This window comes from Petaurus breviceps, unplaced genomic scaffold (assembly GCF_028583685.1).
Source record: "Petaurus breviceps papuanus isolate PSGF00001 unplaced genomic scaffold, PetGlider_PUasm1.0 90650, whole genome shotgun sequence".
NCBI lineage: Eukaryota > Metazoa > Chordata > Mammalia > Diprotodontia > Petauridae > Petaurus > Petaurus breviceps.
This window is the reverse complement of record NW_027187299.1, coordinates 6,600,021-6,615,082: the sequence shown is the minus strand read 5'-3', so window position 1 is coordinate 6,615,082 and position 15,062 is coordinate 6,600,021. Positions and strand designations below refer to the sequence as shown.

Below are 15,062 nucleotides of genomic sequence, written 5' to 3'. Positions count from 1 at the left end.
GCAGAGAGACCCACCAACAGGCATGAAGTAACAAGAACCAGTGGTGGTTGTGTGCTTCAGAGAGAAGGACATGTATGTGAAAGATGTTAAGAAGGTAGAATTGACAGAACAGATTAGCTATGGAGGTTGAGGGAATATGAGGAGTTGAGGGTGACACCTTGGTTGTAAGCCTGGGTTTGTGGGAGGATAGAGGTGTCATCTACAGTAATAGGGAAGTTAAGTAGAGGTGAGGGTTTTTGGAGAAAGAAAATTCATTCTGTTTTGGATGTGTTAAGTTTAAGATGTGTAGAAGATATTCAGTTGAAGAGGTCTAATAGGCAGTTAGTTGAAGATGTGAGACTAAAGGTGAGGAGAGAATTTGGGGCTCAATAAATAGAGCTGAGAACCATTTGCATGGAGATGATAATTGAATCCATGGGTCCTGAGATCACCAAGTCAAATAATATAGAGGGAGAAGAGAAGTGAACTCAGGACAAAAGCCCTTGTTTAGTCCCCATGGCCTGGATGAAGACTTAGAAAAGGAGACTGAGAAGGAAGTGGTCAGAGAGGAAGGAGAAAGGCCAGAAAACATCTGTAACGGTAAAATCTTAGAGAGAAGAGAATATCTACAAGAGGATAGTTGACAGTGTCGAAGGATGCAAAGAGGTCGAGAAGGGTGAAGGTTGAGAAAAATCCCTTAGATTCAGAAATTAAGAGATCAGTAGTAACTTTGGAGAGAACAGGTTCAGTTTGTAACAGGTGCCATGAATGGGAATGGAGAAGAGATATTAGAGTTCTAGAATGGATCTGCAATCAGTGTTGATTTAATCTAGGTGAAGCAAGCTGAACCGGAAGTCGGAGAACCCATTTTAATCACACCCCTGACACATTAGTAGTTTCCCTATGGGCCAGAACACTAGTTTCTTCATCTGTCAAATGAGGGGGATGGATTAGAATCCGACAGAATGCTATGACTGGATGAGCTGTAAGGTCCCTTCCATCTCCTGTGAGGTGAGTATTAATGATATTACAGCTAAGAAAACTCAAGAGATCTCAGGTCAGTGACCTGCTCAAGATCCCAGAACAGGTTTAGTGACAGAGCCAAGTCGGAGACACAGAATTCCTCACTCCCAGTCCTATCCTCTTTCACTACAGTGTGCTGCAAAATCGACATGGAGTAGCAGCTCTGGCGCACCACATTGCCCTATTTTAGGCGGTTACCTAACTCAAGAGGAACACATAAGGTGCTTTTGAGTATTTGCATTGAGGAGCTCGGAAGGAGACCCTTTTTGTCTTTTTCATTCACTGAGCCAGCATCAGCTAGGTGATTGAGGGAAGGGGTTCTAGTAAGGGTGTGGGGAGAGCTGGGAGCTCTCTTTATGGGGTACCCTGGAAGAAGAGGTCAGTGGCCTAAGGCTGCGGCTCTCTGGAACACCATAGAAATATCCATCTCCATCTTTCCTGAGCAAACCAGTCATGGATTCACTGCCACCCCCAAGGAGGACGGCAAGGGTGGGGGGGTTGGAGGGGGTTGGGGGAAACGTGTGGAAGGAGGCGTTTGTTCCGGGAGGGATTTAGGCGGCGCTTTCGCTTCTAATCTGCTTCGAGAACATCTGCCGCCGCTCCACTTGTCGGTGACATCTTGCTATGGTGGAAAGGTTTGGAGGACTGGTTGCTGCGGGGATCCGCCGCTGTTACCACCCAGTTCACTCGGTCTTTGGCGTAAGGGGCTGGGCTCAAGTCGCAGGAAGGGAGAAGATCCAGAAAGGTTCGGGCGAAGAAGGTAAAATGCACCCTCCCCCCTCCCCCCAAAAAAACCCAACCCCCAATCCCATCCCCTCACCCCTGTCCAAATAACCATGCCACATCCCACATTCTATGGAATGCTCCTTGCATCCAAGATCCCTCTGGCCTCCGAGACAAATTTCCTTAGAACCCCTCCGGGCAGCTGTCTCCCAGAGATGTCAACCGCCTCTCAGTTCCCTCTGCCAAACCCTACCACCTCCTCATCCCACCGGGTTTTATGTCACCTCTCCTCCAAGGTCCTTCTGGGGCATCACCCTCTCGCATCTTCCCTCCAGGCATCCTCTTCCCCATAGAATGCTCCTTACCTAAAGCAGCCTCCCCTTTCACGCCCAAGTGACAGCCACCCACTTCTCCTCCCCCTTTCCTCCCACTCCTTCGCTTCCTCCTCGTTATCCAGACACTGACCTTTTCCTCCGCTTCCGTAGATATGTCCTATACCAGTGCAGTGACCTCCCTTTTCCCCTCCTTCCCTGCCTCCATCCTCTCCAGTTCCTCCTTTACCCGGGTCAGAGGCGGCCCTGATAGCCTGCTACAGCCCATGGTGGCGAACGTCTTTTCCTCGCTCTCCTTCCACTCCGGGACTCCTCCCCCAGGCCTACTCCGCCATGTCCTCCTCCAGCAGGCCCCGGCCCCGGCCCAGTCCAGCCCTAGTCCCCGCCTCTCCGGGCGGGGCCCCGCACTTTTAAATGTAGCGGCGGGAGATGGTGGCTAGCCGATTTGGGGGAGGGGCTGATCTGTGCCCAATTGTGACTGGAGCTTCATCTTTGGTCCTGGGGGTGGGGGTGCGTCGCAGGTGGACTAAGACTTCGAGGAAGCTGCTGCCACATAAAGCTCACCTTGGAATAAACGTGTGGAGGAGGAGGAGGAGTAAGGAAGAGGCGGAGAAGGAAGGAAGACAGCGGCCTGGGGCCTGCCCGCCCCGCCCGACTAGCTCGGGTCGGGTCCGGACCATGCATTCGGGGAGCAAGGTGAAGAGCGAGTATATGAAGCGCTACAAAGATCCCAAGTGGGATACATGCGGCCCGTGCTACCGGGAGCTGCTGCACTATCGCCTGAGTCGGCGGCTGCTGGAGCAGACGCACAACCCCTGGTTATGGGACGGTTGGGGGCCGTCCAGCAACTCGGACGATTCCTCGTCTTCTGGGGGTGGCGGGGCCTCCACACCCCAGGGCCCCCTGGGAGCTTCGGCCTGGTCTCCACCTCCGACCCCACCCAAGCCCCTAGGAGAGGGAGAGGAGCCGGGAGTGGAGGAGAAGGAGGCCGAAGTGTCTGAGGATGAGGACGCTGCTAGCCTCCCAGGTAAGTGGTTGGTTGGCTTGTGGCGGACGCGTAAGTCCAAACTTGCCATGGAAGTTGGGTACGCTCTTGTTTTATCAAGTTGCTGCCTCAGATCCTGGTTGGAGGGTGACAGAGGGGACTCCCTCCCCCCCCCCCCCCCAACCCTTACTGCCTTCTCTCTCCCACCTCACCTCCAAGATCCCAACTCACACTCCCCGCCCTTCCCCCCGGCCCAGTCCCCTCCTCACACTACTTGTTAACTAGGTGTGCATCCTTGATGAGCAAAATAGGGCTCACAGCTGACCTCCTCTCTTGTTGCCCTAGTAAGGCTGCTATGCGTTGGCGTCTTATTAATTTGGTTGTTGCTTGGCTACCTCCACTAACCTCCTCCGCTGCTATGTTCCTTAAGAACAATAAGAAAGTTGTTTACACAGTCATTTTCTTCCTTGATCTCTCTCTGTTAACGGTTGTGGAGCCTGATTATGAAAAAAATATTTTTCTTTATCTCTTTTTTTTTTTACATCGCCTCCTTTCCGAACTGGTTCCTTCCTCTTCCCCTATTCAGAGACTCTTTCCTTGTCGCAGAGAATACAAAAGAAGGGGCACGAGGCGGGGGTGGGGCTGGTGGGGCAAGAATGGGGGAACAAAGCTAAACATCGAACTACCAGATCTAACTATTATTATGATCCGAATCCATAAATCTCCATCTCTGCAAAAAAGGGAAGGAGGGAGGCTTCGTTGTCTCATTTCTTCAGGTCAACCTTGATCATTTGTAAAATAACACAGAATATAGTTTATTTGTCGTGAATATTTTTATGGTTTTGCTTACTTTGTTTTTCATTAACGCATGTTGTTTTCCCATGCTTCTTTGAATTCTTCATATTCATGTTTCCTAAAGGCCCTATAATATTCCATTACATTAATATGCCACGTATTTGTTTAGCCCCTCCCCATAGATGGACATTTATCATTTTGTGTGAACTGCTTTATGTGCTGATCAAAAATTGTTCTTTACTCTAAAGGTAAGAGGGAGCCATTGAAGCTTACTGAGTAGGGGAGTGTCCTGTGTTTTAGGAATATTAATTAGGCACCTTGGAGAGAGAGGGGATGGGCTGGAGGTCAGGGAGACTTTGTGAGGAGGATATTGAAATAATCTGGATGGCAGATGATGGATGGAGAGAGGAAGAGGGTCAGGAGAAATATTTGGGAGAAAGAATCTGCAAGACTTAGAAATTGATTAGATTTAAGACTGGAAGGGATGTAATGTAACCAGGAATGATTACTAGGTTGCTTATCTGGAAGGAGGTGTAACAATCCACAGAAATAGGGAAGTTCGCTCAAAAACTTTACATACAATTTAGACTAGCGATCTTTATGCTTTTCTTTCTTTTTCTTCCTCTCTCCCTCTCCTTTACCTTTTTACTTTCTCTCTTTTCCAATTTACTCACTTCACCAATGTTGTTGGGAGGAAATATTGAATACATTTTCTGCCTGTTTGCTTGTTACAGCATTAATTGAAGAGAGAAAGAAAGCCTAGTTTCCTTCCTTCTGTCCTATTTAATAATTTGAACCACCCCATTTTGCATTGGATTATATTTTTTGTATTGTTCTCTAATAATTTTCTATGTAATTACAGATGAGAATGTTAAGGTCTAAGAAATATAAGTGAGTTGTCCAGAGTCACAAGAGTTAGCATAGTTTACAATTGAAACTAGGTCTCCAGGCAGCAGCTAGGAGGGGAACTGAATAGAGCACTGGCCCTGGAGTCAGGAGGACCTGAGTTCAAATCCAACCCCAGACACTTGACACATTTACTAGCCCTGTGACCTTGGGCAAAGTAAGTCACTTAACCCCAACTGCCCTGCCTTCCCCCCTCCAAAAAGAAAAAAAAAAGAAACTAGGTCTCATGTCATTTAAACCCATGCTCTCTGTGTTCAACCAGATTTTAAACTCCTTAAGGGCAATGACTGATATCTCTTCCCATATCCCTGAACAGAGAGCTTGAAGTTTGTCACAAGCTGATTAAATGACATGTATTTTGGGCTGACTGGATTTTATTGCTAACAAACCACTTAAGATCATCTCTGATCTTGAGGAACACACTTTGGAAATCTGAATTTATGTTATAGGTAATTTTGCAAAATTATATTTAATATAAGGCAGCTCTTGGTGCAGTACAAAGAACATTAATCTAAATGTCATAAGACCTAGTTTCTATTCCAAGTTATTCTAACTCTGTGACCTTGGGCAAATCAGTTAACTTTCTCATCGGTAATAAGAACATTAGCCTAGATCAGTGTTTTCCCAAGCAGGAGCCAGCTTGAAGCCCAGGAGTGTGTGATCAACTAATTGGAGAGTAGGAAGATGGTTTACATTTAATCCTCCCTGCAATAGATAGTCATGGGCTTTGTTTGCAACACAACCGCTACCCTTCACTCATTACCGCCCAACTCACCCCCACTCTACTCCCTCTGGTGCAAGCTCCCAACCTTCTCTCTTATGGTTTGTGGTGGTCCCTCAGGCTTAGGTTATAACTTAACCCCCATCTGGGTACCCAGAGTAGCAGCAGCAGCAGTAGCTGCATAGGTGACATCGGGAAAATTCCATTCTCCCCCCTCCTATCTCCCAGCACACCTCAAAGAAAACAATTTATGAATAGAAGTGCTTATTCAAAAAAGCCTGGAGGTCATTGGCCTCTCAGCTATACCTTTTAGTCTTAGCAGTCTATAAACAGTGTTAACATAATGTAAGAAGCCATCTAAGTGGCATCATTAAAAAAATACAGCATATCTACTACAAAATGGCCTTTAGAAAGAAGAAAAAAAGCAGCAGGTAAAACGCTAGAATGTAGTGAAGCAGATGGAGACTTTGGGCAAAGATGGACTTTTGTGCTAAATTCTGAAGACCAACTATGTTTAATCATCTATGTTCTTTCAGTGGTGTTTCACAGCGTATATTCACAATCTAGCCTTGGTAAGCATAAACTTACCTATATATAAGCTGACTTATATAGACTCACACTTTTTTTTTTTTTTTGCTTTTTGGGGGGCAATTGGGGTTAAGTAACTTGCCCAAGGTCACACAGCTAGTTTTGTGTTGTGTCTGAGGCCAGATTTGAACTCAGGACCTCCTGACTCCAGGGCCAGTGCTCTATTCACTGCACCACCTAGCCACCCCCACACTTCTTTATTAACTATATCTGGAGAAAGCACATGTCTTGCCTTCTCTCCTCAAGCATCTTCAGTGACTTCTTGTTGTCTCTAGGCAGCTAGGTGAAGTAGGGAATAGAATGCTGAGCCTTGAGTCAGGAAGACCTGAGTTCAAATCCATATTCACACCTTACTAGCTGTATGACTGGGTTAGTCACTTAACCTCTATTTGCCCCAGTTTCCTTAACTGTAAAATAGAGATCACAGTAATACCTAAATCATAGAGTTGTTGTAAGGATCAAATGAGATGCATTTGTAAAGTGTTTAGCACACAGTGCCTGCTACCACACAAATGCTTATTCCCTTCCCCATCTAAGATAAAATCACGAATTCTTCAGTCTGTCATAAAAAGCCCCCTCCAACCTGGCTCTGACTTATCTTTCCCTCCTGTTTAAGCCAAGCTCTGGTTTACTTGGTGTTTTTCAGCCTCCACACTCCCATTTCCAGCTTCCAAGTATAGTAGGCTTGCTCCTCATGCTAGAATCCTTATTTTCCTTCAAAGTCAGTTTATGTACCGCTTCTTCCAGGAAGTCTCCAGATTCTTATCCCTACCATTGTTAGTGTCCTCTCCCCTCTAAAATTATATTTTGTTTGTTTGCATGTGTCTTCTTTTCTCTCATTAGATTGTAAGTTCCTTTGGAGCAAACTGATTGGATGTGTGGGTGATTGAGTGAGCATTGGAGAATGACTTAACTGAAGTTTAGGGCCTGGATGGCTAAAAGGATGGTAGTGTCCTTGACGTAGTTACATGGAAGAAGTTTGGAAAAGGTGTGGATTCGGAGAAAATAGTGCACTTTGCTTTGGACATGTGTTTGAAATGTCTTTGGGACACCTAGTTCCAAATGTCCAGTAGGCAGTTGGTTATGATGGGATGCTGGAGCTCAGGAGAAACAATGTTTGGTTATCCAGATCTGGGAGTCACTTGCATAGAGCTGACCATTGAATCCATGTTAACTGAACAGATCAACAAAGAGAGAGTATAGAGGGGAAAAAAAGGAAGAGGGCCCAGAATACAGGCATGAGCCATACCCATAATTAGTGGGTATGGAATGAATGATGATCCTGAAACGGAGATTTGAGAATGAGTGGTCAGAAAGGAAGGAGAATTAGGAGACAGTGGTGCTGGGAAAACACAGAGAGGACCCAGTGTGTTAAGGAAGAGAGGGTGGTCAGTAGTATGAGATGCTGCTGCAGAGAAGCCAAGAAGGATGATACTTGAGAAGAAGCCATTAGATTGGGTAATGAAGAAAGCATTTTTAACTTTGGGGATCGCTAATAATGAGGTCAAAAATAAGATTGCAGAGGGTTTAGAAGAATGAGATGGGATGAAGTGATGACTTTTTCTAAGGAGATAAGCTGAGAAACAGGAAAGAGAGATGTAGGCTGATAGCTAGCAGGGTAGGAAGTTTTTTTTTTCTTTCCAGCTTTTGGAATAAGAGGAAGGAGGATCATTTTGTATAGAATATTCATATTTGTGTTACCAACTTGTGTCTTTGCCCACATCTACCACAATGCCAACTTATTAATGTTTAGAGTTTGCCTTTTAAAATAGACTTACGTGAGAGAATCATCTTGTTTCTGTTTTAAGATTGTAATTTTTATTATTGTTTTGTTATTGAATTTTACTGTTTTGAAGCTGTTTTTAGCAAGAGTTGGTCTATAAAAATTGTTAAATATTGAGAAAAGACTTCCCATGTGTAAATGGTATCCACAAATCCTCTAGCTGTTTTCTGTTCTCATTCCAAGAGAAAATGTGTGGGTTGCTCAGAATTGAATGCAAAATATATCCCCCCCCCCTTTAGTTTTTCAGCCTTGGGACTGAATATCACATTCTAAAATTCCCTATTCCTATGAGATCAGCTAGTAGATAAGCATGTCTCATTATTTTGGAAGTGGAAAAATTTTAAGATTAGTGTCAGTTCAATTCAACAAACACAAGTATCTACTATGATCAAGGTAGTTGTTGGAGACAAAACATTTCAAAATAAATCTTTGTCCTCAAGATACTAACAGTCTAGTGGGGGTAGCATGGAATATGAAAAGCACATAGACAAGTTGTTGTGAATACAGGTTAGAATGCAAATACAGGTTGGGGAAAATGTTTTAAAAATTGGTAGAGGGAGATATTGCTTTAATTTTGAATACTACAGGTGTTTTGGAAGGTTTCATGGAAAAAGGTAGCATCTGTGTTGGACCTTGAAGGAAGAAAGGGATTAAAAAGCCCCACCAAAGATGGCAATGGGAAGTCTTATTTCAAACATAGAAAATGACTGTGAGCAATGGCAGAAAAAAGATAAGAGATGGAGAGTAGTCAAATTTGAGATAAAGCTGCATCAGGTAGGTTTGAGTCATATTTTGTAGGACTCTGAATCACCAGGATCAGTATTTTAAACCAAATTTGGTATTAATACCAAATATGGTAGGCATAAGGGGGAGTCACTGGAAGTATTTAAGTAGAGGAGTAAGAAGATTATAATGGTGCATTAGGAAGATTACCCAGGCACATATGGAGTATGGACTCTAGGAAGGAAGGCCAGTTAGGATACTGTTCCAGGAGTCTAGGTGAGAAGAGCTTAAGGCTTCAACTATGGTGACTGCAGTGAGAATGGATGTCTATAGAGGATGTCTGTTCCAATTATACCTCTGTTAGAGACCGAATACTCATTTGGATAGACCATGCAACCAATCCCTCATGATTTCTCTATTGGAAAAGGCTCTGTTGTATAGTTTAGTAGCAGATACAGGATAAACTTTCAACCCGGTATCTTTATATGGGGAATTCACAATGGGTTAGCTGAGGTAGTAACCATGGAAATGCATCCATTATTATGATTTGAACTGTTGTAAAACTAAGGAACCAGTAAACCTATGTAAATTTCATTCAGTAATTTTCCAGGAGGAGGATTGAAACCACAATTAATTTTGTTTTCAATATTTTAAAATGCTAAATAGGCGTAAAGTTTTCTCTGAAATAGGACACTAAAATAGGACATGCTTTTCCTGAAGCAATATCAATATTGATCATGAAGAGTATTCCTTTCTGTTTCTGTTTTGTTTTATTTGTATTTTTAAGGGGAGTAGAAGTGGGCTGCTTCAATAGAAAAAGTGCTGGACTTGGAGTCAGCAGCCCAGGGTATCAATTCTAGCTTTGATGTTGTAACCATGGGAGATTTGTCCTTTCTCTAAGCTCCAGTTTGCTCATTTGTAAAATGAGGATACTCTAATGTACCATCTATTACTGCACAGGGATTGTCGTTAGCAAAGTGTTTTTGTAAACTGCAAATGATATCTATCTAAATGTGAGCTATTATTGTTTTATACTGGACTGAGACTTCCCTGTGTCTAGCTTGGGTATGACCATTCAGCCAGTCTTCCATGTTAGAAACACATTATGTAGGTTTTTGTCTTCTCCTCTTTACCAACCCTCTCCCCTAATCATATTTCCAATTCTACCATATTTTTCTCATCTATTTCCACTGCTATTACCTTGATTCAGACCCTCATTACCACCTTAATTTTTCAGTAGCCTTCCAACAGGTCATTGTCTCCATTTTCTTTCACTTCTAACTCATTCTTCATACAGCTGCCAGGTTCATCTTATACATAGGTTTGATCATGCCCCCTCTGCTTAAAACTCTTTGGTGACTCCTCATTGCCTTAAATCCATAGCCTAGCATTCAAGGTTCTCCATGATTATGGTATGTATTATTCTACCTTATTTCAGATTGCTTCTCCCCAACATGTATGCTCCAGCCAAACTAGGTTTGTACTGTCTATCTTCTGCCTTGGCTCATGTGTTCCCTAAGTCTGTCATGTCCTCCCTATCATCTCTGTTTGTTGAAATCCTATCCTTTCTTTAGGACCCAGAGTAAATACTGTTTTTTTTTCCAGAAGTCTTTCCTGATCCCCAATTTCTTCCCTTCCTTCCCCCTCCTTGAATCTCAAACTTGGTTTTCTATCTTTCTTTGTGTACTTCATGTATCATTTTGTATTCTAGCAATTTCTGTATGTTCTGTAACCAACTGCCTACTAGATTGTGAGCTCCATGAGGACAGAGGATTGGTCTTGTTTTTCCTTGTATCTCTCCTAGTATAAGTAGATTATGCATAATAAATAAATACTTGTTCTAGTTGTTGAAGTTGATTTCATTTTCAGGATTGGGAGTCCATTTCTCATCCAGCATTCATTCTTGCCAGTTCCCTGCATTTAATGTAGAGATTAATACTCAAAACACATCCAATTTTATTATTTAAACATACTATTCTATCAGGATATTCCTCAAGTTTTTTTTCTTTTAAAAATGGGATAAGCTGGTATTTAAAATTTTTGAATTTTATGTAGCTGTATTTCTTTTCCCTCCAATTAACACACATTTATTTTTTCTCTCCTGCATTTCCTCTCCTCTAGTGAACAACAACAACAAAAAGAAAACTAAAACCCTTACAACAAATATGTTCAGTGAAGTGAAACTTCATTGTGAAATGAAGTGAAACATCATTGGCTATGTCCAAAAGTAGAAGTCTCATTATTCTGTATTTTGAGTCTGTCATTGTATGTCAGGAGAATTCATCTTTAGTCCTTTAGAATTGTGGTTTGTTTTGCATCAATCAGAGTTCTAAAATCCTTCAAAGTTACTTTTCTTTACAATGTCATTGTATAAATGACTCTTTGGGATCTTCTCACTTCACTCTACAACATTCAAGTTCTTTTTCTAAGAGAAGGTGTGAATCTAGCTAAATGTTAACTCAAATAGCTACTTGTTAAGTCACTGGTGTCCATATTTTTTTTTTATCAGATATATATATATATATATATATATATATATATATATATTTACATGTAATCAGTAGGCACAGTGGATAGAGTGCTGGCTCTGGAGTCAGGAAGACCTAAGTTCAAATCCAGCCTCAGATACTTTACTGGCTGTATGAACTTGGGCAAGTCACTTAACTTGTTTATCTCAATTTCTTAAATTATAAAATTGGGATCATAATAGCAACTACTTTTTGGGATTGTTGTAAGGATAAAATGGGATAAAATTAATAGCAGGCATTATCCAAATGCTAGCTATTATTATTATTTTCCTTTTTCTTTAGATCCCTAAGTATGATATATGGGTTTTTTTCTTTTTAAAGAAACACCTGGAAAAGATACACAAGAAAAAAGCAAACAGCAGAAGGAAGCAAAAGAACAAAAGACAGAAGTGAAAGACACCACTGAGCATCCTCGCCAACGTGCCTTGCTTGCTAAAGCAGATAAGAAACCAGCTAAAAGTCCTCAAAGACCAAGTAAAACAAAAGAAATCAAACATCCGTTTGCTCTTTATGGCTGGGGAGAAAAACAGACAGATACTGGAAGCCAAAAAACACACAATGTATGTGCTTCTGCTTCGGCACAACAGGTAAGTTCCCTTGGGTGCTGAGCTCCCTTTTCACCTCATTTGGAGCAGAGGAAAGGCTGACAACATTTATACCACAAAGCACTGCTTTCCATTCAGCTTCCTGGACATTCCCACATTAATCTTTCTGGATCTTGGGATGCAGCTGGATGAGGCAGGCCAGTAAAGTCCAGGGCCCTAAAGGATGGATGTATAAGGTTTGTATAGAAAAGGCTCACAGTCAAGAAGTCAGTTAATAATTCAGATTTTTAGGCAGTGCTTTAAGGTTTGTAGTTTCTTCCCAACAATGCTGGGGGGTTAGGTAGAACAAGAATTATTTTTCTCACTTTAGAGGTGAAGAAACTGAGAATCCTAAGAGACAATATGACTTGCCTGTAAACACAGCTAATGAGGTGGGATTCAAGCCTAGGTCTCCTAATGCTGAGTCCATTTTCTTTCTGTTCTACCACATTATTTCTTTCCTTTTCCCTATGCAGTTAGCATAGGAAAGGGATATAGCAATATCATAATGAATCCAGGAAAGAAAAGGCTCTAGGGTTCAGGGAAAAAACAAAACAAGAGGTAGGAAGGCCCAATTAGAATCTGTAGTAGCATAAGCAAGAAGGGACAAACAACTTGGAATGAGTAAATCAGAGCATAGTTGACTCCAGAGCACAGAAAGTGAGATTCTCTGTTTTGATTTTATTCTCTTTGCTGAACATGGATAGTCCAGAGGCAGGCAGTAAGAATAGAGAGACCTTTGTAACTTCCAGGAGCTCCTTATTGGAGTATGGTGTGAGATACAGACTTTCTAAGGATTCTGTTACAAGTAGGTAATAGCATGCTAGGAGGCTGTCATTGGTGTCACAAAATGCTGGATTTCCTGCATCTCTTTTTGCCCATTTTTTTTTTTACCAAGGGAGGAGGTGGAGAAGAAAAGGTGAAGTGTGTGTGTGTGTGTGTGTGTACACATTTAGTTTCTTACAAAACCAGCAGTTCTTGTAAACACTGGGAACAGAACCTCCCAGGATCTTCATTCTCTCCTTCAGCTTTGCTAAGCTAGCTATTTTGTATGTTGAATCTTTGTGTCACAATGAGAAATGTTATTATACATCTCATATCACAGTAGTTACTAAAACTCATATAGAACCCTAATTTAATTTTTGCTCAGATGTCTAGTATTATCATACTCATTTATTCTCTCCTTATATATTATAGCGAATGTGTTTAATGTCCAAGAACTTGTTTCTCTAAACCATAATTACATTTCCTTTTAGACATTCCTAACTCAATTCATTATCCCCTTACATTTTTTTTTTTAAGCAATCAGGGTTAAGTAACTTGCTCAAGGTTACACGGCCAGTTATTTCTGGGTGTGGTGCTGAGTGTCCGAGCCCGGGATTCGATCTCCAGGTCGTCCCAACACTGGAGCCGGTACTCTTACTCGCTGAGCCACCTGGCCGCCCCAATCCCCTTACATTTTAGTCCTTATTCACCTTGTGAGTGGACTCTGAGTCTGAGGACTGATTTCTGAGTGTCCTGGTTTCTAAGTAGTTTTCTGGGAAACAATATTATTGTTAATAATATAGTAATAGCTTAGAAAAAACTCATAACTTTTTTCTTTTTAGCATTGAGAGGGAAATTCTTAGTTTAGGTAGAATTTTATTAGCAACAATGAGAGTCTTGGCTTAACAAAATGCTTTCAAACCACAGCTTTAATGGTCTTTTAAAAGCAATATTTGAACATTTTGGTAAAGAATTTGGACAGTAACTACCTGGAATTAATAATGCAACAAGATTTTATCTTGTAGCATTTTGATATTTCTAGCTAATTTATTGAACCAGAACCTTAAGAATTCATTTGGATGGTTAGTCTACACTGAGTCTAGAATAATGTAAGTTGACTTGGAAAGAGGAGTAGGCAGGGTTCTGCATATAGTACAGCCAAAGTCTCAGATTTTGTTTGCAGGTTATTTGAGCTCACTTTGTATCTCAGGAATTTTTGCTTTAAGACTTGTAGTGGCAAGTACCTAATCTCACTTCGGATTCACCATAGAATGACAAACAATTTTTAAGCTATTTAGTTTAGCATTTCCAAGAAAAGCCCATGTATATCCAGATCTCTTGGGACTAAGTGACTCAGGAAAATCCAGAGTACAGATATCCTTATGCATTTATAATATATACTGTGATGCTTCTTATGTTTACATATAGTCTGATGCGGAGGTATAGAAATTGTGAAAGTAGAATATTTTAAAATACTATTTCCACTAAGCTTCAGTGTGAACACATGGGAGGAGAGCTTAAAATTCAGTTTCCTTTACATAGGTCAGCTGGAATTCAATCAATGAGCTTGGTATTGAATTTAACCCTTGACTGGTAGGGGAAATCATGGAAGAATACTTCTTTTAGGGCTCAAGAAAGATGAAGAGTCACAAATTATGGAAATAGAAAGAAAACCATATTCCAAATTTCAGCCTGGCAACATAAAAGATTTATTCAAGGAAAAGCACTTATTTTCTAATGCTCAGTGGTCCAAGAAATGGTATGATTTACTTATTTTTACTCCAAGTGAACTAATACATTCAGGCATCATTCACCACCATAGGAACTCTGGCACTAGTCTCACCAGCTCCTGACTTTCTTCATCTCACCTATCCTGCTTATAGGCAACTAAGCCATCCTTCCTAATAAATCTTATCACTCCTCAATTCAGAAAATTTCCCTGGCTTCTCATAACCCACAGAGTAAAATCCCAACTCCTTTACCTGACACTTTATTCCTCTCTGATTAGGCTTTGACCTTCTCTTTCCATCCTTCCCTGCTCCCTGACTCTCTCCCCCAACAAACGTACACCCTTTTCTAACTATTCCAGTACATCTGTGAGGCACAGTGAATAGAAGGCCAGGTCCGGAGTCAGGAAGACATCTTCCTGAATTCAAATCTGGTCTCAGACACTAGCTTTGTGACTTTGGGCAAGTTACTTAATCCTGTTTGCCTCAGTTTCCTCATCCATAAAATGAGTTGGAGAAGGAAAGGGCAAACCACTCCATAGCTTCTTAATCTTTGGAGACAATGATACCAAGTGACTTTTAAGTGGTAGGTTTTATAAGATGCTTAGTAATCAGTATTTCATAATTGTAGAAGGAGTCCAATCTCTTTCTCTCTTGCACATCAGCAACCCCTGTACAAAGTAAGATGGTTCCGTTTTGTACCTAACACAAGCCTATTTTCAATTATGTGAAATTTTACCCAGTGGAAGAATTAATAGCAAAAGAGCTGTCATTCCTGATAGCTGTTCTTCTGATCCCTACCAACTTGCAAAACAAATTCTGGTCAAAGTAGAACTTACCCCATTTCTTTACCAGATCATTTACCATTTCATGTGGACAGTAACTTAATTCCCCCCCCCC

At 41.6% G+C, this 15,062-nt stretch overlaps 1 protein-coding gene and 1 long non-coding RNA gene across 8 annotated transcripts in view; one reads left to right on the top strand and one right to left on the bottom strand.

Annotated features, from left to right (window-relative positions):
• LOC138143644 (uncharacterized) overlaps positions 1 to 2,441 on the bottom strand; it is a 34,789-nt gene extending 32,348 nt beyond the window's left edge. For 2 of the 6 annotated variants that reach the window (XR_011163768.1, XR_011163770.1), the window contains exon 1: positions 2,010 to 2,177. This is a non-coding gene — a long non-coding RNA (uncharacterized lncRNA). The other 4 variants (XR_011163767.1, XR_011163771.1, XR_011163766.1 and 1 more) reach the window with 4 other exon arrangements.
• Positions 1,552 to 15,062, top strand: part of CCSAP (centriole, cilia and spindle associated protein) — a 20,258-nt gene continuing 6,747 nt past the window's right edge. The window contains exons 1-3 of one of the 2 annotated variants that reach the window (XM_069064882.1): positions 1,552 to 1,762; positions 2,579 to 3,084; positions 11,408 to 11,673. In XM_069064882.1, coding sequence (XP_068920983.1) covers positions 2,736 to 3,084; positions 11,408 to 11,673 — 615 coding nt within the window. In that variant the 5' untranslated portion in view covers positions 1,552 to 1,762; positions 2,579 to 2,735. Of the gene's footprint in view, positions 1,763 to 2,438; positions 3,085 to 11,407; positions 11,674 to 15,062 lie in introns of those variants that run through there. The other variant, XM_069064883.1, reaches the window with a different exon arrangement.